The sequence below is a fragment of the Sapajus apella genome, unplaced genomic scaffold (genome assembly GCF_009761245.1).
Source record: "Sapajus apella isolate SASKATOON/1434 unplaced genomic scaffold, GSC_monkey_1.0 scaffold52, whole genome shotgun sequence".
Taxonomy (NCBI): Eukaryota; Metazoa; Chordata; class Mammalia; order Primates; family Cebidae; genus Sapajus; species Sapajus apella.
In genome coordinates, this window is record NW_022436992.1 from 12,407,132 (window position 1) to 12,434,093 (window position 26,962).

At 43.0% G+C, this 26,962-nt stretch overlaps 1 protein-coding gene across 2 annotated transcripts in view; it reads left to right on the top strand.

Annotated features, from left to right (window-relative positions):
- Positions 1–2,008: 2,008 nt before the first annotated feature.
- The window catches only part of SMYD1 (SET and MYND domain containing 1), a 42,776-nt gene continuing 17,822 nt past the window's right edge, over positions 2,009–26,962 (top strand). Inside the window, exons 1-4 of one of the 2 annotated variants that reach the window (XM_032243619.1) lie at positions 2,009–2,466; positions 19,713–19,889; positions 22,290–22,503; positions 25,461–25,591. In XM_032243619.1, the coding sequence (XP_032099510.1) occupies positions 2,330–2,466; positions 19,713–19,889; positions 22,290–22,503; positions 25,461–25,591 (659 nt within the window). In that variant the 5' untranslated portion in view covers positions 2,009–2,329. The remainder of the gene's footprint in view (positions 2,467–19,712; positions 19,890–22,289; positions 22,504–25,460; positions 25,592–26,962) is intronic. The other variant, XM_032243620.1, reaches the window with a different exon arrangement.

A 26,962-nucleotide genomic window follows, 5' to 3' on the forward strand; every position in this document is an offset into this window, starting at 1 on the left:
CCCAAGCAATGTGGATACAGGGTATTCACCGGAAGCTAACCTGGATTAAAAAAAACTTTTTAAAATTTCCTCTCCCCTCCTTTCCTGAAAACACCTTTTTAAACTTTCTTCTCCCCTCCCCTCCCCTCTCCTCTCCCTCCTTTCCTTGTTTTCTGAGACAGGGTCTTGCTCTCTCACCCAGGCTGGAGTAAGTGGCATGATCATGGCTCCCTGCAACCGCCACCTCATGGGCTCAAGTGATTCTCCCACCCCAGCCTCCTGAGTAGATGGGACTACAGGCATGTGCCACTACACCTGGTTTATTTTTTGTATTTTTGATAGAGACAGGGTTTCTCCATGTTGCCCAGGCCAGTCCCAAACCCCTGGGCTCAAGTGATCCACCCGCCTCGGCCTCCCAACCCTGCAATTACAGGTGTGAGCCACTGTTTCTGGCCTTCTTTCTCTTTTTTAACTATTTCGTAGAATTGTTTTCCCCCTTGGGAGCATGCAGTGTTTACTTTTTGAGGCACCTAACTTTACACGCCTTAAGTTCTTTTATTCTTCAGGATACATCAGAAGCCACGGAGATATTCTCTTGCTCTTATGGCTATGTATTCTTACCTAAAGAGCAGAATACGTGATCAGAAAATGAACTTTCAATGTGCTTCCAAGAGTCGAAGGTGTTTTGGGAGATTCAGTTGGTTGAAGACATGTTAAAATTTCTGGTACATCTTGATACTTCATGGAGGATAATGTGACAGAGTAAATAAAATAAAATAGCTATCATTTAATGAATATTTTATGAAGGGGCAAGTGCTGTGTTATGTCCTTTATACATATTATCTAACTCTCACAACAATCCAGCGAGGCAGAAATTATCACCCTTGTTTCACAGGTTCCATCTCAAGTGGTAGTGGTAGGCTCAGGATTCAAACCCAGATACACCTGTCTCAGAAAGATCCAGGAAATGCAGCCCTACCCCGGAAACAGATGCATCCAGAAACTAAAAATCTTACATGGAAGGCAAGCCACAGCTCCAGATCTGCAAATACTTTTGTTAAACCTCAGTGAGAGCTGCCTGACAGCAAAGAGCAGTGGCATTTAGTTCAATGGGGATTTTAGATTCGTCTCTGCTGTGTCCTCATTCCTGAGTAAGAAGGACAGAGCACATTGGTATTTTCCTGGCAGCAGACACATGTTTAAAGGAAATTTGATAGAAAGATAGAGATGGGGGTTGCTATTTTTAAAGCCTGCCTTCTCTGTATCCAGCCTGCCTCTAGCATACCAGCATCACCAGTGGTGCTAAGAACAGGGAATTCCATGCTGTGGAGTAGGGGTGCTGCGGGAGCCCCAGGTGATACTGGAGAGGAAAAATGCCCCTTTGGAGCCTAAATGGTGCTGTTATGTATATGCCAAGGGCTCAGTTTAGCTCCTTTTTTTTTTTTTTTTTTTTTTTTTTAGATAGAGTCTTCCTCTGTTGTCCAGGCTGGAGTGCAATGGCGCAATCTCGGCCCACTGTAACCTCTGCCTCCTGGGTTCAAGTGATTCTCCTGTTTCAGCCTCCCCAGTAGCTGGGATTACAGGTGCCCACCACCACACCCAGCTAATTTTTGTATTTTTTGGTAGAGATGGGGGTTCACCATGTTGGTCAGGCTGGTCTCGAACTCCTGACCTCAGGTCATTCACCCACTTTGGCCTCCCAAGGTGGGGATTACAGATGTGAGCCACCACACCGGGCCCTCAGTTTAGCTTCTGCTGCTTCCTGCAAAACAGTCCACTCTTGAGAGAGAGGCTGAAAGGGGTGGGGTGAGAGGCCCATCTCACTTGAGAAAGTGCAAGCCTGACAGCTGAAGGGTCCCAGAGCAGCAAATATCACCTTGTTTCTTCTCTTGGACCATTCCAGCTGTCTGCTTTTGATTGACAGAGGCATCTGGCTGCTAAAAATACCCTCCTGACCAAATGCTCCCTACTCCAACTACAGCCGAACAGGATTGTTTCAGTTCAGAACTTAGCATGTAGAGATAGCTTCTGCTTGCAATGGAATGTCTCAAAACTTTTCAGGCCCTATCCCAGATCCATATTAACCCATGGTCACCTCCTGCTGTCGGCTTTGCTGGGTGATGAATGAAACCCTTCGCAGATCTCCTGCTCTCTTGCTGGTCCCATTCCCACCTCCAGGAAAAGTAGCAGAGGGGGAGGTGAGGGCCCAGTGGCTGAGAGGGAGTAGGGAAGGGGAGGTGGCTTGTCCATTTATAGTCTTGCTCTTTGGGATGCTGGAGGTGCTGAAATAGCAATGACAAGAGACTTGGCTCAGTGTTAAATATCTGCTGCGCTGGCCTGACACTCTGAGATGACAATAGGGAGAATGGAGAACGTGGAGGTCTTTACTGCTGAGGGCAAAGGCAGGGGTCTGAAGGCCACCAAGGAGTTCTGGGCTGCGGACATAATCTTTGCTGAGCGGGCTTATTCCGCAGTGGTTTTTGACAGGTATGAAATGTGGGGAGTTGCCTTCTCTCCTGTTGCTTTGGCTGGTGCCAAACTCTAAAATACTTTGCTCTCAGAAATCATCAGGGGAAGGGATAAAATTCATGTGCTCTTTTTTGAATAAAATAACACTTCAGAGAGATAATTTTTGTGGCATAAATTTTTCTGCAAGGGGTCATTGCCAGTGTGATTTGCTGTGGCTCCTAGAAGGATGGTGAAGGTGAGCAAAGGCTTTGGGGGGACTTTCTCCCAACACTGGCCAACTTGGCTGGGAGGGTGTGTTGGGGTGGAAAGGTGGGCGTGGTGCTGTGGGAAACATTTTCTGATAGAAAGCTCTGTATTTTTAGCTTTGTTTTTTGATATGATAAATATATTACCAGATAAAGTAATTGCTGAGATTTTTAAAAATTATAAATTGTTTGTATGTTTATAATTATGAATAACCCAGGAATCCATTTACCCTTGAAAAATCAGAATATCACCCAATCCCAGTCCCCTCTGCTTTTCCTCAGATATTGCCCCTGCTGTTACTTCAATGTATTTCCTTCTGGAGTGTTCCTGTGCTATTACATACATATATCTGTACTTGTCAAAATGGATGGCTGTAATTTTTTTTTTTTCAGAAATGGTATCATACTTCAGATGTCATTTTAGAACTTGCTCTTTTACCTAAACAACACATTTGTGATGTCTATCCTTGCAGGAACTATAAATCTATAGACACTTCTTTTAAATTCCCAAAGATCTATTTCCTTTAACTCCATGTAGAGCTATCCATGTGTATTCATATGCTATATGGATCACCAATCTTAATTTTAAACTATATATTTTCACCCTATAAATATATAACATTTTATTTATCCACGCCTCTATTGAGAGACATTTGGTGGTTTTAATTTTTCATGAAAACAAGCAATGAAAATCCTTGATCATGCCTACTTGTACATATGTGCGATTGTTCTCTAGGGCATATGACCAGAAGAGGAACTGCTGGGCCATAGGCTGTGATGTTTTCAGTTTTATAGGCTCTCCAAACAGGCTCTATTAAATTTACATTTCTGTTTCCTCACGACCTTGGCCACACAGGCTACCAAACTTCTACATTAGTAATAAATCCTAATTTTAATCAAACCTACATGGTGATTACCTTAAAATGACAATATTTTCTGAGATCAAAGTAGGGGTGACCTGCTTGACATCTATGCGGTTTGAGCCAAGGCTTTGTGATAATCTAGGCTTTGTGGTTGGCTGGCTGCACTGACCACACTGGGAAAGTGCACTGCTTCTCAGAGATAACTTAATTAGCATTCATATTCTCTTTTCTTCTTGACCACTAAGACCTTCAGGGAAAAGGGTGTGAACTGGGGCATATGGCTCACTACCACCAGAGGAATATAAGGGGCTGAGGTGACCTTTTCAGGGGAAGCTGTCTTATTTCATTTGTGTGTGTGTGTGTGTGTGTGTGTGTGTGTGTGTGTGTGTGACCGAGTGAGTGTCAGGTGAGGGATGAGTACAGTTAGGGAACCAGCTGGATCCAGAGTGAAAACACAACCCAGAAAAACAGGGACTGTCAACACTAATCCTGGTGCTGCCAGTGAGTTACTGTCTTGCCTTGTTAAGAACACCTCCATTTGCTGCCTCCAATTCCCCAAAGTCAATCTAGCCAATCAGTTCCATTTCAAGAAGGTTAAAGTTGAACGGGCTTTCATTCCATTATAAAAGCAAGGCATTGTCATTTTAGAAAATTTAGAAAGAAGAAATAAGACATCACACAAAGATAACCACTCTTAACACATTAGTTTTCCATTTTCAGCTTGTTTTAAAGTTTCATTTGGCTATAATATACTCATTATACAAGCTATTATGTTTTTTCATTTAATGATTTTGACTTCTTCTTTATAAACTCTTCAGAAACATAGTACTTAAGGGCTGCATGTTCTTCTATTGCCTGCTAATGACTGCACATTTGGATTGTTTCCAGGTTTTTGTTATGAAAAATAATTTGTCATTCATTTGAAGTAACAACTATAAAAACAACCTTCATGTACATTGCAGATAAATGCTACATAAAATCATATATTATTTTTACAATAGTAATAAAAGTAGGATAAGTAGTATAAATGACCTTTAAAATGATTGAAAAAAATCTGAAAGAGATAGTTTTTTTTTTTTTGTTTAAATGCTTTACCTAAACTTGTCACTACACAGATGAGGGAGCTGTGCTTTCTTTGGTTATACTGGAGACAACCCAAAGAGGCGTTAAAGGAAAGTTTTATGCATTTTAGGCTCTTGGTGAGGCTCAGCCACCATAGATGAGAAACTTAATTGCAGAGATGGGACTGAGTCACCCACAAAAGTCACTCTACAAAACTGGCTTGTTCTAATCCATGTTATTGCAAGACAGGCTTTCCTACTCTTCCACACAAATATGGAGAAAGCTTTTATTTTTAGTTAAGCACTGCATTAAATGAAAATTAATTCTTTCAAACAATATGTATTATATATTCTAACATATATATTATATATTATATTGTATATATTCTAACATATATTATATAAATCATAGCAATAAATCAATACCAAACCAACTTAACTAGAATATTCCAATATGTTACATCTTCTCTACCCTGTCCCGTATCTGCCCCAAATGTAAGTATCCTCGGTTTTGTGTTGCATATTCTACTGCCTTTTAAATAATAGTTTTGTCCAGGAGCTCAGTAGCTCACTACTGTAATCCCAGCAATTTGGGAGACCAAGGCAGGTGGATCACCTGAAGTCAGGAGTTTAAGACTAGCCTGACCAACATGGTGAAACCATGTCTCTACAAAAATATGAAAATTAGCCAGGTACGATGGCAGGTTCCTGTAATCCCAGCTACTTGGAAGGCTGAGGTAGGAGAATTGCTTGAACCTGGGAGGCGGAGGTTGTAGTGAGCCAAGATCGTGCCACTGCACTCCAGCCTGGGTGACAGAGCAAGACTCTGTCTCCAAAAAAAAAAAAAAAAAGTAGTAATGATTTTATCACAGTCATATATTTCTAAACAATATATAATTTAGTTTTTATGTTTTGTTTTTGATCTTTTAAACAAAGGTACAATATTATACGTGGTTTTATGCCACTTGCTTCTTTCACTCAAATGTTTATTATTCATCCGTATGGTTTTGTGAAACTAATAAAGCAAATAAACTTTGTGTGTGTCTGTGTACCACAGTTTATTTTTCCATTCTCCTGTGAATGGTTGCTATGAACGTTTTTGTTCCTATCTCTTGGAAAACAGATACCCGAGGCGTGTATCACAGGAGTGTAATTACTGGGCTAGTATGTGTGATATTTGCCTTTAAAATATAATGCCATACTGTGAAATGCTGATTGGTAAACCTGAATTGTGTTTTTGCTAGAATGGGCTTAGTGTAGCGTTAACAGTAACAATCCAGGCCCTTAAATTATGGTCCTTAGTCTGGTTAGGATCGCTTCACCTTTGATGGTTGGAAAAACAGGTGCTCTTCTTAAAAGTAAGAGAGCAAGAATAAAGCTGGGAAAATTCTTTCAGCCTAGCTAGTAGCGCTTGGGTTAAGTGCTAGGCATGACTGATCAATCAGGCACAGCTTCCTCCTGTACTCCAACTTGGCCTCAGAATCCCTTCCAGCAGGTCCTCCAGGGGGCTGCTGCCAATCAATGGGAACTAGCATTTATTTGCCACCCCCTTAGGTGTTATGCTTGGTGGCTGGAAGGGAGTGAAGTACCCTTACCAAGGAATTGCCTTTTTGGGACACAGTATTTATAGTAGTTGAGATACCGAGGGTGATGCATGAGCTGGTAAAGTTTGCTCTCTGCCCCTTTAACTCTCCACTCTGAGGGTTCCCAGTTCTCGGGAGGACAGTAAGTGGGAGCTCTGCAGTACCTTAGCCCAAGTGATCCTGTTAGCTTCTACATGGCATGGGGCCAATCTGGGAATTTGCAATGCTAGTTTTTGTTGTTCTTCAGGAAGAAAATAATTCTCTGCAATCTTACAATTTGGAAAAAAAGCCCAGCTATTAACATTCTGGTGTATGTCCTAATTGTTTGATGCAAATACAATGCCTATAAAATATTTTCTTGATTCTGATGAGTTGTAGGTGGGGTGGGGGTCCTGGAAGAAACGCTACATTATTATTATAATTTTTATTTTTTGAGATGGCCTAGATTATGTACAAAATCTAAATTTACTTCAATGCTAAAAATTATCATTCCAACAATTATATTGTTACCAATGACATGATTCTCTAAAAATTCTATAATCTGAAGCAACATGACTACCCACAGCATATTCATCGGCCTTACTACCCTACTGTTTTTTAACCAATTCAACAATAACTCATCAAACTTCTCATTAATCTTCTCTTCTGACCTGCTGACGTCACCTCTTCTAATCTTAACAGCCTGACTGCTACCTCTTATAATTCTAGGAAACCAATCGCCTGTCCAGTGAATCACCCCCGTGAAAAAAACTCTATGACTCTATATTGATTTCCCTGCAGATTTTTAAAATTATAACACTCACAGCCACATAACTAATTATATTTTATATTCTTTTTGACAGAGTCTTGCTCTGTCACCTAAACTGGAGTGCAGTGGTGAGATCTCAGCTCACTGCAACCTCTGCCACCTGGGCTCAAGCGATTCTCCTGCTTCAGCCTCCCGAGTAGCTGGAACTACAGGTGCATGCCACCACACCTGACTAATTTTTGTATTTTTAGTACAGACAGGGTTTCACCATGTTGGCCAGGCTGGTCGAAATCCTGGCCTCAAGTGATCTGCTGTCCTTGGCCTCCCAAAGTGCTGGGATTACAAGTGTGAGCCACTGCACCCAACAGAGACACTACATTAAATGTATACTTTGATTGTAAGATGCATCCCTAAATTACAGATATTAAAATATGGGAAAAGAAGTTTATTTCAGAATGGAAGGAAAATGGGACATATACTATGTGCTATAATCATAAATTCCAGAATATGTATTTTATTTTAACTTCTCTGAAATCATAATGTATCCTAAAACCTATGGCTCATTACGGTTTAATTGGTAGATTTTTTTTTTTTTTAAGAGGCGGGGTTTCACCATGTTGGCCAAGCTGGTCTTGAACTCCTGGCCTCAAGTGATCCACCTGCCTCAGCCTCCCAAAGTGCTGGAATTGCAGGTGGGAGCTAGCACGCCTGGCCTAATTGGCAGATTTTTAATGATTTCTTAGTACTGAATAAAAATGGTGCATTTCATAATTTTAGGTTCAATGTAATTGAGTTGTATATACTTTTTCTCTCAAAAAAGTTGGATTATTTTGTAATGTGTTTTATTCACTTCATGATATGTTATGAACAAATTTCAAAATAATATCCTTCTACACCATTTTAATGGCTTCATGGTATTAATTTTATTGACTCATATATGAATTTAATTAGATGCCGTATATTTATTTTTATTTTTATTTTAGATTTTGGGGGTGCATATGCAGGTTTGTTAAATGAGCATATTGTGCAATGCTGAGGTTTGGGCTTCTAATAGTCCAGTTGCCCAAGTAGTGAATATAGTACCCTATAGATAGCTTTTCAACCCTTGACCCTCCCCCACCCTTTCCCTGTTTGAAATCTCCAGTGTTTATTGTTCACATTTTTGTGTCCATATGTTCTCAGTGTTTATCTCCCACTTCAAAATGAAAACATGTTATTTGGCTTTCTGTTTCTGTATTAATTTGCTTAGAAGACTGGCCTCCAGTTGCACCCACATTGCTGCAAAGGACATGATTGTGTTTTTTTTAATGACTGTGTAGTATTATATGGTATATATGCACCACATTTTCTTTATACAATCCACCATTGATGGGCACCTTGGTCGTTTCCATGTCTTTGCTATTATAGATAGTGCTGTGATAAACATAGGAGAGCAGGTGTGTTTTGGTAGAATAATTTATTTTCCTTCAGGTAGATATTCAGTAATGGGATTGCTGGGTCACATGATAATTCTAGTTTTAGTTTTCTGAGAAATCTCCAGGCTGCTTTCAACAAGGACTGAACTAATTTGTAGGTGCTATGTTTTGGATATCAATGGTTTGCTCTGCTTTTACCTAGTAGCTCTTCCCATATATCACTGATTATGTATTAAAAACAAACTCCTACAAGTACAAATTTTGAATTCAAAAGACATTTTTAGGGCTTTTGATATAGATTTCCAAATGACCTCACCAAAGGAGCTCATACATTTTTCTACTAGAGCACAGGGATTGTCTCCTCATTTCAATACTGGTCAACACAGAAAGCTACTTTTTACTTTCTCATGTTTGTCAACTTAATCTGTTAAAACTTATTTTAGTATTGTTTTAACATGAATTTTTTATTATTAGAGTTAAAGCTTTTTTTTACTGGTCATTAACATTTATTCTTTCATAAATGGTCTGTTTTCTTTTGATGCTCTCAATTTTTAACTACATAAATAGCTTGTTTATTATTCCTTTATGTCTATTTCTTCTAAGGTGTTTAAATTTTTATTTTATTTTTGGTTGTTTTACAGTAATCATTTTGTTTTGTCTTTTAAAATGTTGCATATTTTCTTTTATCTTATTTTTATGTATACCTTTTAAAATGATATCTAAGCTTTAAATTTCTTTTTTTGTCTCACTAGTTTATTTTTATTCTAGTTCCTTATTGTCATTGTATTCTTTCATTTTTCATCTTCAGCTTATTTAATTCATTTCATGTCAAGTAGAATGAGAAGATAAATGATTTTTTTTTTTTTTTTTTTTTGAGATGGAGTTTCACTCTTGTTACCCATGCTGGGTGCAATGGCGCGATCTCGGCTCACCGCAACCTCTGCCTCCTGGGCTCAGGCAATTCTCCTGCCTCAACCTCCTGAGTAGCTGGGATTACAGGCACGCGCCACCATGCCCAGCTAATGTTTTGTATTTTTAGTAGAGACGGGGTTTCACCATGTTGACCAGGATGGTCTCGATCTCCTGACCTCGTGATCCACCCGCCTCGGCCTCCCGAAGTGCTGGGATTACAGGCTTGAGCCACCACGCCTGGCTGAGAAGATAAATGATTTTAGTCTTGCAAGTGCTTCATGCTTTCAGCAGGGAGATTGGATCCCTATCTTTTCTCTGGTTGGTCCTGGAAGGACTCTTCTAGACTCCCAAAGTAGAATCTCCATCCTTTTCAAACTCTGAGATCAATCACCTAGATCACCCAATTGATCCAAAGACTAAAATCCATCGAAGACAATTTACTGTAAGAGAATAAAGTTGCATTTTCACCATCACCATCATTACCATAACAATTATTACCTTCAAATAATATCCATACCTCATAGATATGTGGCCAAAATGCAGTGGGTTCAGAATCAAGCAGATGAAGGCATTTGAAGCATGGTATAGTAAGGTAAAGTTGGCGAATCTCTTCTCCTAATAGACATCTACAAATAATGAACTGTCATTTGGAAAGAAAAGAGCATTCTGAACTTTTTTTTTTTTTTCGCTGAGGGATTAGAACCATGTGCCTTAAACAGAACTTACAGAGTCATTTCAGGTCAAAACAGGAAGAAAAACAGCCCTAAGACTCAGAGCTCAATTGCCCAATGTATAAAACAGGTCTGTCGGTGCTGTCTGGAGATGGAAAGGGCTATTTTCAAGGCCGTTATTCATTTCCTGGTGAAGATGTGGCAAGGATGCCATACAAGGAGAGTGGGCAACAGAAGGGGACTTCAGTCATATGACTCTGAAGCTCTCTTTCAGCCTAAGAGTCTATGGGTTACGTGATTTCTTCAATGCATGCAAAGGGCTTCAGTGCAGCAAGAGAGGAATGCTAGGCTAGGTGAGGAAGGGAGCTTATTCTGATGATTATTTTATTTTAGCATCAATGTAACCTATTTACAGGTTCTGAGGATTAAGACATTGACAATTTGGGGGGTGGGCTATTATTTAGTGTACACCAACCAATAAGAATTTTCTAATTTCCAATTCATCACAAAATATGTTAAGAAGGAGCAAGGACAGTTAGTGGACTTTTTTTTAAAGCTCTTTAAATAAAATATCTAAATTATTCTGGTTGTGTGTGTGTGTGTGTGTGTGTGTGTGTGTGTGTGTATCGGGAAAAAGATAGTGGGGAAAAGTTGAGTATTTGTAAAGAAATTACTGTCAACCAGGCTTTTTTGGAAAATGGAACCAGTTATGAACTTTGTTAGGTGCAGCAGAGCCGGTGGGGTTTAGCCAGTGTAATACTGTGTGAGCCTGTGGGAATGGCAGGACTAGCCCTGGCAGACACACAAACACAAATGTGGCCTTTAATCTGATAACAGCTGGTGGTTGGTTATTGGGGGGTAAATGATGCTATAAATGGAAATAATTTAATAAAAGGATTAGAGAAATTCCAGAACAATTAGTTCAGAAAATGAGTAAATGTTAAAAGTATTCAAGTGACAGCCTTAAATGTTTGCATTGGATGTTGAGAATAACCACAGTCGATTTAGAATTCTGCCCTTAATTTGGCACTTTTAGCTCCTGAGGCAAGACATATTGACATGCTACACAACCTGTTGTGAGCTGTATTGCTAAATATTGCTCAATAATTCCTAAATTCAAAGGTCTGAAAATAATTGCCTTCTAAAGATGGATTAGATCAAATGGCAGGTTGTCATTTGATATAATGACATATAAAGATAGCATCATATAATGATGCTATCTTTACCCACTTGCATCCGAGGATGTGTTCTAAACATGAATTGAGGGGTCATATAAATGTACACAGCTCTTCATGGGGTATGTGAGCTGTGGCAGAGAAAATCTTGAGAGTTGGTGTTTTAACAAAAAAGGGATGTTAAAAATAAATTGGCAATCCCCAGGTTTGATCCAAGAAAACAGTACCTTCTAACTGTTTTTTTCTTTTTTTGAGACAGAGTCTCACTCAGTTGTTCAGGCTGGAGTGTCGTGGTACAATCATGGCTCACTGCAGCCTCTACCTGCTGGGCTCAAGCCATCCTCCCACCTCAGCTCTAGAGTAGCTGAGACTACAGGTGTCTGCCACGATGTCTGGCTCTTTTTTTATTTTTGTTTTTTGTAGAGACAGTGGTCTCACTATTTTGCCAAGGCTGGTTTCAAACTTCTGGGCTCAAGTGGTCTTCCTGCCTCGGCCTCCCACAATTCCGGGATTACAGGTGTGAGCCACTGCACTTGGCCCCCATTGACTTCTCTTATGTCAAGGTATTTAATAATCAGTGCAAACATGAATCTCATGATCTCATCCAACAGCTACTTTTGTTTCCTATATGCACACACCCACATGGGCACATTTGCTTCACATCAGTGCCTCTTTCTGGAAGACCCCCACTTTCTCTGAGTACAAACTCAACCCATCTCTTGAGATCAGAACAATGTCTTCTCATCTCCTAGGTAAACTGCCTTTCGAGATTGCTTTCCCTACCTCAGTTGAAGTAGTCTCTCTTCCTTGAATCTTACAGCAAGTTACCATGGGTGTGGACTGCAGGCCTTGCCTTGATTATACATGTTTATGTCCCAGCCCAGCCTGGGGACTGCTTGAAGGCAAGGTTGGTGTCCCCTTTATCTTTCAGGCCCTCTTTTACCTAGCTCAATATACATAACAGATGCTCAATACATACTGGCAGAAAGAAGCAGGGAGGGAGGGAAAGAGGGAAAGAAGAAAAGAAGGAATGAGAAAAAGATTTAAAATATTGTGAAGTTATCTGGGTACTTGAGGGATGCGATTTTCTTTAAGACACCTATTCCCAGGCTGCGTGCCGTGGTTCACACCTGTAATCCCTGCATTTTGGGAAACCGAGGCAGGCAGATTGCTTGAGCCCAGGAGTTTGAGACCAGCCTGGGCAACACAATGAGACCCCGTCTCCACAAAGAAATAAAAGCAAGCTGACCGTGGTGGTGTGTGCCTGTAGTCCCAGCTACTTGGGAGGCTAAAGCGGGAGGGTCGCTTGAGCTCAGGAGTTCGAGGCTGCAATGAGCTGTGATTACACTATTGCATTCCAGCCTGGAGGACAGAGAAAGACCCTGTCTCTTAAAAAGAAAAAAAAAAGACACTTTCCTCTAATTTTTGAGGAGAGAACTTCTGGTAGGCTAGGAGTTTGTAAGCAGCCCTGAAAGACAGAACTGTTGAACTGTTGGTACAGTCTTCTCTGGCTGAGGTTTTGGAGGGCTCGTCCACCATGCAGGCACCTTGTCTTTGCATTTATCTGTCCATGAGCAACTATTTCCATACAAGGAGTTGAGCAGCAGCTGCCCTTCCAGCCCTCTTCACTCTGACAGATCACAGAGTCCAGCAGGGCTGCAGAGCAGAGTGAGAGGGGACCAGCTGCTGGAGCTGGGCACATTCAAGGCTGCAGGCCAAGCAGGTGGGCTTTGTAGCTGCATCCGCCCACTGTGCTGGGAGCAGCGTCCAGCGTCAGGGATATGAGAGTAATATCCCTGTGAGGATAATGATCATGGCTACTTTAAAAGGTTGCTGTGAAGATTTTTTTAAAAAAAGAATCAATAAAAACATCTCTTTGAAATGGCGAAATGCTGTGTAAATGGGAGCTGATAGCTTCTTGTGTGAGTAGAAATATGAGACTGGGAGAAGTGAGATTTGCTGAAGATCACTCAGCTAAGCCTGCCTGGGACAAATGCTTTTTCTCCTGGAATCCAAAAAGTCCTGGCTTCAGGACTTCATGTCATTTGGACACTCTCTTGCACTGGGGGCAGTAAGGGAGGTAGGGATGGGCATTTCTGTCAGGGGAGTGCCCTTGTCCCCATATGATGTTCTCCTGTAGCCGGGCTGTCTTCCTCTCCAGCAGCTGCCTAAAATGAGCTCCGTGATCAACCTGGCCCAGCCGTCTCTGAGTGACAGGCAGGATGAGTGGCCTGGGCTGATGTCCGCTGAGCACTTACCCAGTGCCTGGCTCTGTGCTGACCACCTTACACATGTGATTTCTTTTAACCCTAAAATCACTGTGAGAGTGGTGAGATTTCAGAACTTCTTTGTCATTTCCTTCTTGCCTGAATTTCTAAAAATAGTAAGTATAATTCATTAAAAGTAACGGCCCAGTAGTCTAAAAGATAGCAAGATCTAGGCGTTGCTATTCCCATTTCCATATAAGGAAATAAAAGCTTGGAGAAGTTAGGGGACTTGCTCAAAGTCACACAACCAGTAGATATTGGAGTCAGGAGTAGAACCCAGCTCTGAGCAACGCTAGGTTTGACCTTCCATAATACTCAACCCCATGCCAATGAGGGGAGATGGGAATTCTGTTCCCATATAAAAAAATTCTGTCTAGATTTGAAAAAAAAGCCAAAAAATTTCCCTTTCCTGTCTACTTGACACATCTCAGCGTATCCCACCAGAAGCAGCAGGATTTGGGTTTTCTCTCATCTCGACATTCTTGGTACTCAAAGTTGAAGCATCAGTATTGCCTGGGAGCGTGTTAGAAATGCAGAATCCCAGCCCCCACCTCACATGCGAAATCAGAACCTGAGTTCTAACAAAATTGCTGTTGATGTGTGTGCACCCTGAAATTCCAGAAGCCCGACTGCATCCTTCTTCTCCCCAGCTCCAGCCTTGCGGCTAAATCCTACCAGAAGCTGAGGGCATCAAGAGAAGGTCAGCTTTATCTCAAAGGAGACCTAAATTTAAGTAAGATAACTCAATGCTTCCTGGCTTTCATCGACTTTTAAAACCTGGCTTTAGGCCCTAGCAAAATTATGGAATGGGATAAAAACGGATTTGTGATCCTGGAGGAACTATTTGGTCGTTCACATTTGGAACCCATCCAAGTTCAGTATGGGAAAAAAAAATCATTGATCACATTTTCTTTTTATGAAAAGCATTTGAAGTTTATTACAGCAAAAAATCTCATGAGATAACATTAATTCTTTGATAGCAAAGAATCTCATGAGATAGCATGAATTGATCCAAGGCCTGATAAAATGATTATATAAGTGTAAGGTTCTCCCTGTCACCCAATCTGAGATACAGTCTGCTTTGCAGCTCTTTAAGGCTCTGTCTCCAGCCTTCTCCTGGTCACAGTGGTTATTAGTGACTTTGAGAACATGAGGGTCATGCCACGCGAATTTATTCTTGGGGACATAATATAGCTACAGTTAATAGCAGATAGATTATCTTATAATCAGGTCTTATTAGAACTGTATTAAGTTACTTCATGGGAGGCAAATGCCAGGCCAGATGTATTCTTTCCCTTGGAGCCAGGCTAGGAAAACTTGCCCTAATAAAATTCACAGGCAGTGTGGACTAAGTAAGGACAGGGCTGTGCATGGGTCCATCCCTGATGTCAGCAATAAGGTCATTGAGTAAAGGGGTCTTTGCACAAAATTTAAAAACAAGAATAAAAGTCAATCTATTTTTTGCTATCACCATCCTCAGCAATTCTAAACAACATCAAGGTTAAAATACTTCTCACCCCCAAATCTGTGTGGGTCTAAGTTCTGAAAAACTGCTGTTGGGTAAACCTATTTTAGCACATTTTAAAATCACCTATCTTTTAATAAACACTGTATTCTTCCTGGAAGTTAATTCTGAGGACCTTCGGTTATATAGTCAGCCATGAGGACTCGCCTACATGTGTTCATTGCCAGAGTAAGATCTTAAGCTTCAGAGTTATTCCCAGTTTCGTTGGCCACAGTCTATGTCTCCAATCCTTGTGATACCATGTATTCCCACATTTTAAGTAGATTAGAAATAAGCAGTGATTGTAAAGATGAAGATTCAAAAGTTCTGTTATTCTAGATGTTCACCTAGGTGATTACCTGGAATTTTTATTTGTGTTTGAAATTTAAAACAATGAAACAGAGAACTGTGAAGTATAATGTTTTTGTTTGGTAGGCACACATGTTAGTGTGTACATGAAATCTTAATGTGTGAATATATGTGTATGAATAAAAAGATGAGGATATTGTACCAGGCTATTCTGAAAAGTCAATTTGGGTGTAAAATATTCGAGCAGCTTCAATATGGGGTTGCTTTCTGATGGGCGACCTTGGAACAGACAGGCATGGAGTTACAAGTGGCAGGTTACAAGGAACAGACAGCATGATTGTGTTTGCATCTAACTGTTTCCTCTCCAGGCCATCTCCTGCCTCTCCTCCCTTTCTCTGCTGCCTTGGGTTTGTATTCCTGGTCTAAGCCCTGATATCCCAGAAATGGGCATCTGTTCCTCCATCCTCATTCTAAGACATACTCTGAAATTTGCAGATGACTCAGAGATTAGCTTACCAATATAAAAGATGACAGAATAAAATTCAAAACGACCTTGACATTTTGGAATGCTACACTGAAAGTCATCAGATACGGCTAAAGGTGAAGACTCCACTTCAAGTTAAAAAAATTCAGTGTCACAAAGGAGCTTTTGGGCTGATGGATACGTTCATTATCTCTCTTTTTCTTTTTTTGTGAAATGGAGTCTTGTTCTGTCATCCAGGCTAGAGTGCAGTGGTGCAATCTTGGCTCACTGCAACCTCCGCCTCCCTGGTTTAAGTGATTCTCCTGTCTCAGCCTCCCAAGTTGCTGGGACTATAGGCATGTGCCACCATGCCTGGCTAATTTTTGTATTTTTAGTAGAGACAGGGTTGGCCAGGCTGGTCTTGTACTCCTGACCTCAGGTGATTCACCTTCTTCAGCCTCCCAAAGTGCTGGAATTATAGGAGTGAGCCACCATGCCTGGCTTGGATATGTTCATTATTTTGATTGTGATGATTATTTTCTGGGTAGATGTATATGTCAGAACCTATCAAAGTGTTTGTTTTTTTTTTTTTAACACTTGTTGTATGTCAATCATACCTTCATAAAAATGTCTAGAAAAGGCAGTTCTGCGTGGACAGAGTGGAAACTCTACTTGACTGCAACACCTTTGAGAAAGCATGGGAGGTTCTATATTTGTAATTTGAGCTTAATTTTTTTTTTTTTTCAGACAGAGTCTCACTCTGTCATGCAGGCTGGAGTGCTGTGGTACATTCTTGGCTCACTGCAGCCTTTGCCTCCCGGGTTCAAGCAATTCTCCTGTTTCAGACTCCCTAGTAGCTGGGATTATGGGTGTGTGCCACCATGCCCAGATAATTTCTATATTTTTAGTAGAGACAGAGTTTCACCGTGTTGGCCAGGCTGGTCTCAAACTCCTAACCTCAGGTTATCTGCCCATCTCAGGTTCCCACAGTGCTGGAATTACAGGTATGAGCCACTGCACCTGGCCATTTGACCCTACATTAATGCGAGTTTTTCACTAAAGAAACTAATGGAAACACAATGTGGAGATCCGCAAGTGTACATAGTGTCACAGCTGAATAGTACACTCTGTTCTGGGCACCATAATTGTGAAGTGTTGACACCCAAGGTCTCACCTGTGTTTGGCCAGGAGACAAGATTTGGAGCCTCTTTGGAATCCAATTTACTTGGATTTTTTCAGCAAGCCAGTTCCTGCTAATGGACTGCAAATTCCTGCCAGAAAATGCAATCCTGACCTGAGACAGATGTGAGAAATTCATATCTCTCTATCTCCAGGGGTTTAGAGAGTTCACTAAGTGGCCAGGGTTCCATGTGGGCCCCATGTGCTCTGTTCTGCTGGGGCACTTATGACAAATGACCTTCTCAGGAATGGGTGCACCCTCTGTGGCCTAGTTATGATGGGCTGCTTAGTTCTAAGTATGCTAGTGTAATTCTACTCTTCCTCACTCACTAGACAAGCTTCAGGGAAGGCAAATGTAAGAGTAAGGAAGCTGTTACTATGAGGATGACCTTGAATCGGCTCTAAATTAGAAATAAGCCCTAACCTTTCATGTCCTCGAGTACTTTATGATTTTTTTTTCCTTCATCATTCAACTTGAGGTTGGTTAACAAATTACTTGCAATGCATGCCTAGCAGATGGGGACACAGCAATGTGTTGAGTTGGCCAGCCAGAGGCTGCAAACTGCCTGGACTTTAGGAAGCCCAGGATGTAGCATACAGCAGTAGCCCCTACAATGCCCTCAGCTGGCTGTGCACCTGTCTATCCCCTTCTTGATGCCACAGTGGGATCTGTGCTAGGGGATCACGCTCAAGGGCCAGGCCTTGACCCCCTGGCACTGGTCAGCAGTTGTTGCTTGATTTCTCAGCTAAACTCACTTTCCTTTGGCTACAGGGATCTCTGTAGGCATATCAGAGGCCACCAGAAAGGTGTGAGAATTCTAGAAACCACGTACAAGGAATTGTTTAAGGATCTGGGAGTATTTAACTTGGAGAAAGAAAATGAATGGGAAGCAAGGCAGTGGTCCCCAAATTCTCAAAGAACTGACCTGACCAGGCTTGTTCCATTGAGCAAGGACCCAGAAGGCTAAATTAGGGGAAAGGAACAGGTTTTCTGGGGAGGCAAATTCAAGTTTAACACAAAGAGGAAGTCTGCAAATTAGGACTGGCCAACAATGAACTGACTGTTCTTAGAAACAGTGAGCTCCTTTTCACTGTGGGAATTAGAATATTCATGGCCAGGGATGGACACAAAGGATTTCTGTGCTTGAATGTTCTGTGGAAATTTCTCCCTCCAGGCTCTAGACTTCTGTGACTCTAAAACCTCCTGTGTTCTTATACTTTTTTTTTTTTTTAGTGTAAATACATACATGTTTATTGTAAAAAATTTGAATATTTCAGAAAAGTGAGAGAAAAAGTCACCTATGTTACCACTGTTCAATTAATGATTACTGTTTTTTTGAGACAGAGTTTTGCTCTGTTGCCAGGCTGGAGTACAGTGGTGTGATTTCGGCTTACTGTGACCTCCACCTCCCAGGTTCAAGCGATTCTCCTGCCTCAGCCTCCTGAGTAGCTGGTGTTCTTATACTTTTGAGGTCCCTGTTTAGACTGTGGACTCCGACTTGAGTTTACCCATCCACTCCCTCCCAGGGAGCTCAGCGCTTCCCTGCACATCACTGAACTGGTTTTTATCATTTCTTTGCTTCAGTGGTTGGGATTTCTCTTCCCCACATTGCAGGAGCATGAGGTTGAGGCCCAGAGATTCTGTGCATCATACCAGAATTCCCTCACTCTGGGTGTCAGGCTATGTCCTGAAATATATTTCCTACGAAGCCTATGCCCTTTTCTGTTTGAACGATGGGTTTAACTTGGGAGACATGTGGCTCTCTAATGGGAACGCTAAGAGGCTGGAAGCACGGGGTAGGGATTCTCACCTTCCCACATCTCTCCGCCTCACCCGTTGAATGGGCATGCGTTATTCCTCCTCATCACTTCCACCCTCTCTCTAAGCTGGGAGAATATGTCATTGACAGTGAAACCAGTAACCTTGTCATTCTTACTGTTGCAAAACACACAGAACTGTGACATATATCATATAGTGTGTAGATATTCTTTTGCAATGATACTATAATGCTCTTGTCCCATCATATTGTAGATTATTATGATTTGTTGTCTCTGGGGAGGGGGACGCTACATTTCAACAAGGAGAAGGACATGTCACCAAAATGTCCCCTCCAACACAATGCCAGTGACCTTTGACTCTGGGCGAGGAAACCATAAAGAATTCAAGTGTCTTCTCCAGTGTGTCTAGGACCCCCCTGCTTCCATGTCATCGTGTTCACCACACTGCATGATGACTGTGCGTTCAATTGTTTCTCTGGTAATTTGTGGTATTGCCAGTGCCTAACACACTTAGGTCATGAATTTACCCTTCCTGACTTGCATTGATGGGCTTATATGCAGAGGGTAAGAGTGTCCTCCACATGGGGGTCACTTAAAAGTATTTGCTAGGCCCGGCACGGTGACTCACGCCTGTAATCCCAGCACTTTGGGAGGCCGAGGCAGGTGGATCACTTATCAGGAGTTAGAGACCAGCCTGGCCAACGTGCTGAAACGCTGTCTCTACTAAAAATACAAAAATTAGCTGGGCATGGTGGCGTATGCCTGTAATCCAAGCTACTCAGGAGGCTGAGGCAGGAGAATAGCTTGAACCCAGAAGGTGGAGTTTGCAGTGAACTGAGATCGCACTATTGCACTCCAGCGTGGGCAAGAAGAGCGAAACTCTGTCTCAAAAAAAAATTGCTAAAGGAAGGGTTATAGCTGGGAAGGGCCTTTGGAAGCCCAAACTCCTCATTTTGGAAGGTGGAAATCTGAGATTTAGAAAGACAAGGACCAGCCAGCTCAACCAGTACTGGAACTGAGTTCTCCCCTTGGCTGTATGGTACTGTTTCCACTGTGACCTCAATCACGTGTCTTCTCTCTCCATTTCCAGCCTTGTTAATTTTGTGTGCCACACCTGCTTCAAGAGGCAGGAGAAGCTCCATCGCTGTGGGCAGTGCAAGTTTGCCCATTACTGTGACCGCACCTGCCAGAAGGATGCTTGGCTGAACCACAAGAATGAGTGTTCAGCCATCAAGAGATACGGGAAGGTGCCCAATGAAAACATCAGGTGAGAGCTGGGCCCCATGATGGTGCTTCGGATTCCCAAATGTCAGGCTGGAATGGTGGTAGCAACTGTATTCCCAGAGCTAAGGAAACCAAGCTGAGTGCAAGTCAGGAAAGAGCCTCAAAGACTGGATATGGCCACTTCTGTTCCCTCCTTTAAGGCCTAAGAAGGAGAACTGGCTGTTGGGAGCAGTGATTCCAAACTGCAGCCACTGGCTGAAACTGGCTTGCAGACTCCTTCTGTAGGACTCCCCAAAGTTTAGTTTATTTATGTATTTTGGATCCAGGGCCTTGCTCTGTTGCCCAGGTTGGAGGGCAGGGGCCCTGATCACAGCTCAGTGCAGCCTCAACCTCCCAGGCTCAAGTGATCTTCCCACCTCAGCCTCTCAACTAGCTGGGACCACAGGCGCACACCACCATACCTGGCTAATTTTTATATTTTTTGTAGAGATGGGGTTTTGTCGTGTTGCCCAGGGTAGCCTTGAACTCCTGAGCTCAAGCGATCCACCCATCTGAGCTTCCTAAAGTGCTGGGATTACAGCTATGAGCCATCATGCCTGGCCAAGGGCCAAGTATTTTAAAATTGATCCACCAATGTTTAAAAATTGGGAAATTTTACATTTTGAAATCAGAATTTCTGGCTTCTCTTAAAAAACAAAACAAAACAAAACTGAAGATCTGGCAAAATCGGCTAGAGCTGAGTAGTATCTGCCCCCTTTAAAAAATACAGAGCTTTCCAAGTCACAGCAGCACCACTCTCCCTGCGGTCATACACGTTACACAGACAGCGCATTTGAGTTTGCAACTAATAGCCTTTCCTGGTGGCCATCGTCAGAAATCTCAAGGCCAATAGCTCCAGCCCAAGGGATTCCTTTGAACTGTATACTTCAAAATGGTTAAAATGGTACAAAAAGAGGCGGGGGACAGAAGGGACCCTTGAGGTGATGGCACTGTTTAGTATCTTGAATGTACAGGTGGATACATGAAGCTACACGGGTGATAACATTGTATATAATTAAATACACATACACATTTATGAGTGTAAGTAAAGTGGAAGAAATCTGAATAAAAGAGGTGGGTTATCAATGTCAATTCTGGCTGTGATATTAGTTTTCCAAAATGTTACCATTGGAGAGAACTGGGCAAAATGTACTAGGGATCTCTTCGGATTGTTTTCCAACTGCCTGTGAATTTGCAATTCTCTCAATTAGAATTTCAATTAAAAAAAAAAACAAACAACGAGGAGTGGGCCTATGCTTTGCCAACCAAGTCTCTCCTCAGAGATGGGATCTGTCCTGGACCACCATCCCCTCCCCAGGTGCCTGAAAAGTGTGCACTCAGTGGGTGGCAGGGACATTCAAGTGTTCCTGGGTCATAGGCTTCATCATGGGCAGCCTAATAGTTAACAAAGAGGCCTCCGGGATGAAGTACACCCCTCTGTCTCATACTCAAGTCCCTGTGTCTCTACAAGCCTCCTCCTGTCCCACCTGGCCTCCCCCACTTACCCCAGAGCCCCTCTCCAGCCAGGCCAGGCCCCTCCCTGTTTCCTGCACGAGGCATGCCTGTGGCTACCAAGGCCTTTGCTCACACTGTTTCCCCACCTAGATCGCCTTCTCCACTTTCTCACTACCCAGTCATCAAGAATACCAATACGTTTACACATAATGCAGACACCTATTACCTCACTTTGTCTTCTGAATACCTCTGGAGGTTAGCATAGCAGGGAATATTTTTCCTATTTTACTGGCCACCAGATAGGTTCAGAGAGGTCAGGTGGCTTGCTTAGGCTCACACAGTAAGAAGTGGAAACAGGTTATTAGACTCCTGATTCAGGGCTCATTGCTGTAGGTCATACTGTTAAGAGTGACCCAGGCTGCCGCACCTCTCTGTCCCCAGAACCCCTGGGACTTGGCTCCTGCCCACACCTTCACCTTCATCTGGTCTCCATTTCTTGCTCCCTGTGCTCCAGCCACCTCTGCCTTCTTGCTGTTTCTCCATCACGCCAAGCTCATTCCTTCTTCGGGGGCTTTGTGCTCACTGCCCTCTCCTGAAGTGCTCCTTCTCCAGTGTCACAGAGCCAGTTCCTCCGCCCCTTCCAATTTCAGCTCAAATGTGCCTCCTCTGTGACACTTCCCTGGATGATGTTAGCTTCCCCACCCTGGTGACTGTCTGTCATGCCACCCTGTATTATTTTTTCTGCCCAGCACTTTCTATGGAAAATGTTCTTGTTTACTTACCTGTCCCCTGCTATATGAAGCATCATGATAGAACAAATTCCATCCATCTAGTTTAAAACTGTATCTTGGGCCCAGCATTGTGCCTGGCATGCATGAGACACCCAGTCAATGTGTGTTGAATGAACGAACGTGGCTGTAGTGGCCCCCTGATGCTGCCCTTCCCACAGGCTGGCCGCGCGCATCATGTGGCGGGTGGAGAGAGAGGGCACCGGGCTGACGGAGGGCTGCCTGGTCTCCGTGGACGACTTGCAGAACCACGTGGAGCACTTTGGGGAGGAGGAGCAGAAGGAGCTGCGGGTGGACGTGGACACGTTCTTGCAGTACTGGCCGCCCCAGAGCCAGCAGTTCAGCATGCAGTACATCTCCCACATCTTCGGAGTGGTAGGCCCTCCGCGTTCCTCCTCCACCCTCCCTGTCTCTCTCCTCTTTCCCTCCCTCCTCCCCCTTGGGGAGGGTGGGGCTTCTCAGGAGTGAACTACGAGACAGAAACCCTGCCTGCCCTGGACCCTGGGTTCTATTTCCATAATGGCCTCATCTAGCCCAGGCAGCCAGAGGCTCTGGAGAAACTGCCGTCTATTTACCACATGTAGCAGAAACACCTACCGCCCCTTCCATTTCTGAGCCCAGGGACAGGCCTCTAAACAACACAACTAATGAAATCTAGAGATTCTAGATTATGATTCCTTAAAAAGGAGGGGCCATGGTGACAGCTGGGATCGTCCAACTAAGAAGTTTCCAGAAGCTGCCAGGCCAGAGTTGGGAGGGGAGGCCAAGACGACTGAAGAAGGACAGGAGCTTGAAATGAAGAGCCCTCATCCTGGACTCTGTCTTCTGGCCTTGTTTACTACGAGGTCATTCCTGCTCTATCTGAATTGGCATCCTACATACAAATGTTACTTATTTATCCAACTCTGGATGGTAGATTTGGATGGTAATTTATCTTCTTACTTGTCTGCACTTTTTACATTTTTTCCTCTCCACATTGAAAATAAAGATCCCCAATCACTATCCCTCCCTGCCCACCAGTTACTTTGGAAACCTTTTTGCAGGTCTACCAGGCAGGACTGATGGGGAGCCTGGAGCAGTAGGGGGTGTGAGCTAGACAGGGGAGTCAGGGCTTTGGGGTGGGAGCAGCAAAGCCAGGTGAGGCCATAAGATTCCTGGAGGTGGGGGCGAGAGCTGGGTGGATGAGAGTTTGTGGGGATGGATGTCTTCCATCTGGCAGGCCAGGCCCTTTATGTGGTGAAGGTGAGCAGGCTGAGGCGGAGGACAAACATCACACTGACATCTCCCGAGTCCTCACCATGTTGGGGGGCAAGGGGAGAGACATTGATTGATTCTAGGGATTTGGCTCACACATTGGTGGAGGCTTGGTAAGTCCAAAATCTCCAAGGTAGGCCAGCAGGTTGGAGGTCCAGGAAGAGTTGCAGTTTAAGTCTAGAGGCATTCTGCTGGCAGAACTCCTCCTTGCTCAGGGGAGATCAGTGTTTATTCTATTGAAGTCTTCAACTGATTAGATGAAGCTCAACCACATCCTAGCAGGCACTCTGCTTTACTCAAACTCCACCAATTTAAATGTGCATCTCATCCAAAAACACCTTGACAGAAGCATGCATTATGGTGTTTGACCAATATCTGGGCACCATTGCCCAGCCATGTTGGCATACAAAATTAACCACCACAGTTTCCCATATATTATTTCACCCAATCTTTACAACACAAGGTAAGGTCTATGCTTTCAGCATTTCCATTTTATAGAACAGAAAACCTTAGGCCCAGAGGGGTTACATGACCTCCAAAAGCCACGTGGTTAGCTTGTGCTAACTATGGTCTAGAAGCAGTCTGTATTGTCTGGAGCCAGAGCTTCTACCTTCTTCTTCTTCTTTTTTTTTTTTTGAGATGAGCGTCTTACTCTGTCACCCAGGCTGGAGTGCTGTGGTGCAATCATGGCTCATTGCAACCTCCACCTCCCTGGCTCAAGTGATTCTTCCACTTCCTGAGTAGCTGGGACCACAGGCACACACCATCACGCCTGGTTAATTTTTGTATTTTTTGTAGAGACAGAGTTTCACCATGTTGCCGAGACTGATCTTGAACTCCTGAGCTCAAGTGATCCACTCACCTTGGCCTTCCAAAGTGCTGGGGATTACAGGTGTGAGCTACCACGCCCAGCCTAAGTTTTTGCTTTTAACTATTATGTTCTATAGCCTTGCGGTGAATTGGTGTGTAGAGAAATCTTGGGCATCGCTAATAGGTCTGGGGACTAGGGCTACAGATCATACAATTACCAAAGGTTAGAGCTGAAAAGATCCTTGGAGCTCATCTAGTCCAATTTATTCAACCTATAGAAGGGAAAACCAGGGCTCAGAGAAGAAAGAGATTTGCCCCAAGTAGTACAGCTTGTTAGTGGTACTCACAGGCTTAACATCATGAACTTGCTAAATGTCTGATGAGAATAAATGGAGAGAGTGGCATTCCTCCATATCTATGATAAATATCCATGTGAGGACATAAATGTATACTGTATTTCTGTTATGTATAACATTATTCTTAGATGTATTTATAGATGAAGTGGAAATTTGCATGCAGTTACTAATGTATTCTAGGTTATATTTATCTTTATACATTTTTCATGCTGTGAGAGCAGATATTTGGAGTCTGTTTCTGTAAAGAACAATTTATTTTTAAGGAAAAGAAAATCACTTGGATCCCGCATCAGTAGTAACCAACTTGATTTGTCTTGAATCTCAGAGATAAGTGTTAAATATGGCACTCACCAGATTTAAAATTGTGAGCAGGGAATATAAAACTATTCACCAGATACAAAATAATAAAAAAAGATGTCAATTTTCTTTTATGAACAGTTACAGGCATTTAAACTGAGTAGGCAGAGGAAAGAGGGGAAAGAAAAGCTCACACACACATGCACACGCAGATGCACACATATACACGGGTGCGCACACATACACACACACACACACACACACACACACATCAGAGTACAGAGAGAAAAACCAAGCCAGAGACTGAGGAATACTCATGTAAGACCCAGATACAGAAAAAAGAAAACATTTCCATCTTTGACTGTTTTAGAATACAGCCACAAAAACTTTTAAGATAGGGTTGCATTTTTTCAGATATGGGACTGTGCCATGGCACTAATCTTGTGGGTCATTTGGAGTCACGCAGAGAACAGGGACTAGTTGTTCTGTTTCTAGTCTCCCGAAGCATCCCCAGGGTAATACTGGGTCTTCTGTTTTTCAAAACTCCTTTCGACAGCTAGGATTGTGTTCTGTCCATGTCTATTGACTGACTCTTTCATCTTTTTCCCTGGGTAGATTAACTGCAACGGTTTTACTCTCAGCGATCAGAGAGGCCTGCAGGCCGTGGGCGTGGGCATCTTCCCCAACCTGGGCCTGGTGAACCATGACTGTTGGCCCAACTGTACTGTCATATTTAACAATGGCAAGTGAGTATGTCTTTATCTGGGGGTATTTGTGATGGGAATGGGGAGGCCTATGGTGTTTTCTACACTTAACTTAAGCCAAAGTCAACCTGCTAATCCTGAACTAGGGTAGATTTTAAATGTTTATTTAGCCCATAGAAATCTCATTCCAGAATAACTGTGAATAAGAGAAAGACATCGTGGAGGATATCAGAGAATTCAACCTGGGTCATTTCTGAGTGTGCATGTTTTTTGGGGCTGCCTGGATGTGTTAGATAAACCTTTATTATTTTAAAACTTGAAGCCTTGGATTATCTGTCTAGAGGTCATTTAGCCAAGGTCTTAGCAGGAATCAGGAGGCACACTCAAAGGGGTTTACCCAAATAGAATTGAATGAAGGGACAATTTACAGAAGTGTGGGTAGAGTTTAAGATACTGTAGGGGAATGAGGCTTGAGCAATATTAATTGCTTTTGCTCTTAGGAATGAGCTCTTGTGACAGCTCTTATGACAAGGGGCAGGGCCTGGTGGCTCATGTTTGTAATCCCAGTACTTTGGGAGGCTGAGGGGGTGGATCACTTGAGGTCAGAAGTTCAAGATCAGCCTGGGCAATATACTGTTACCCCCATATCTATAAAAAATAAATAAATACAAAAATAAATTAGCCAGGCATGGTGGTGCATGCCTGTAGTCCCAGCTACTTATGAGGATGAGGCAAGAGGATCACTTGATCCCTGGAGGCTGAGGCTGCAGTGAACTATGATCATGCCACTGCACTCCAGCCTGGGTGACAAAGCAAGACGTTATCTCTGAAACAAAACAAAACAAAACAACAACAAAAATAAACTAACAAGGAATGGTGCGGTGCCCAGGGACTAGCAACACATGAAACCATCACCACCTCTAGGCTTGGAAGGGCAGGTGAAGGAAGCACTGCTTCTGCAGCTGGTGAGAGCTGGAGCCATGCTAGGGGGCCCCGCAGTAGCTCAGCTGTGGCTTATAACTGTGTCTAGAGAAACCAGCCAGCTGGCACCATATTTTGGCAAAGAGGAAGCCAATGGATTAGATAGTCCAACCCCTCATTTCCTCCACCTTCTGCTCTCCTACCATTGGCCAAACCCCAACCAGAAGCCAAAGCGCAAAGAAACCTGGGTCATGCAACCCTCAGAGGTCAGCCCTTTTTCCGAGAAGGCACAGATGAGGGGGAAAATAAGGGCAAATGATGGATTTGGGGGCGGGGCACAAATGGAGAAAAATCAGCAGATGGGACGAGCCCCTGTTTGTCCACGGCTCAGGCTGGGGAGATGTAGAGGAATGAGGTCTGAGCAATATTAATTGCTTTTGCTCTTAGAGATGAGCTCTTATGACAGATACAAGCTGACTTTGAGCCATCATC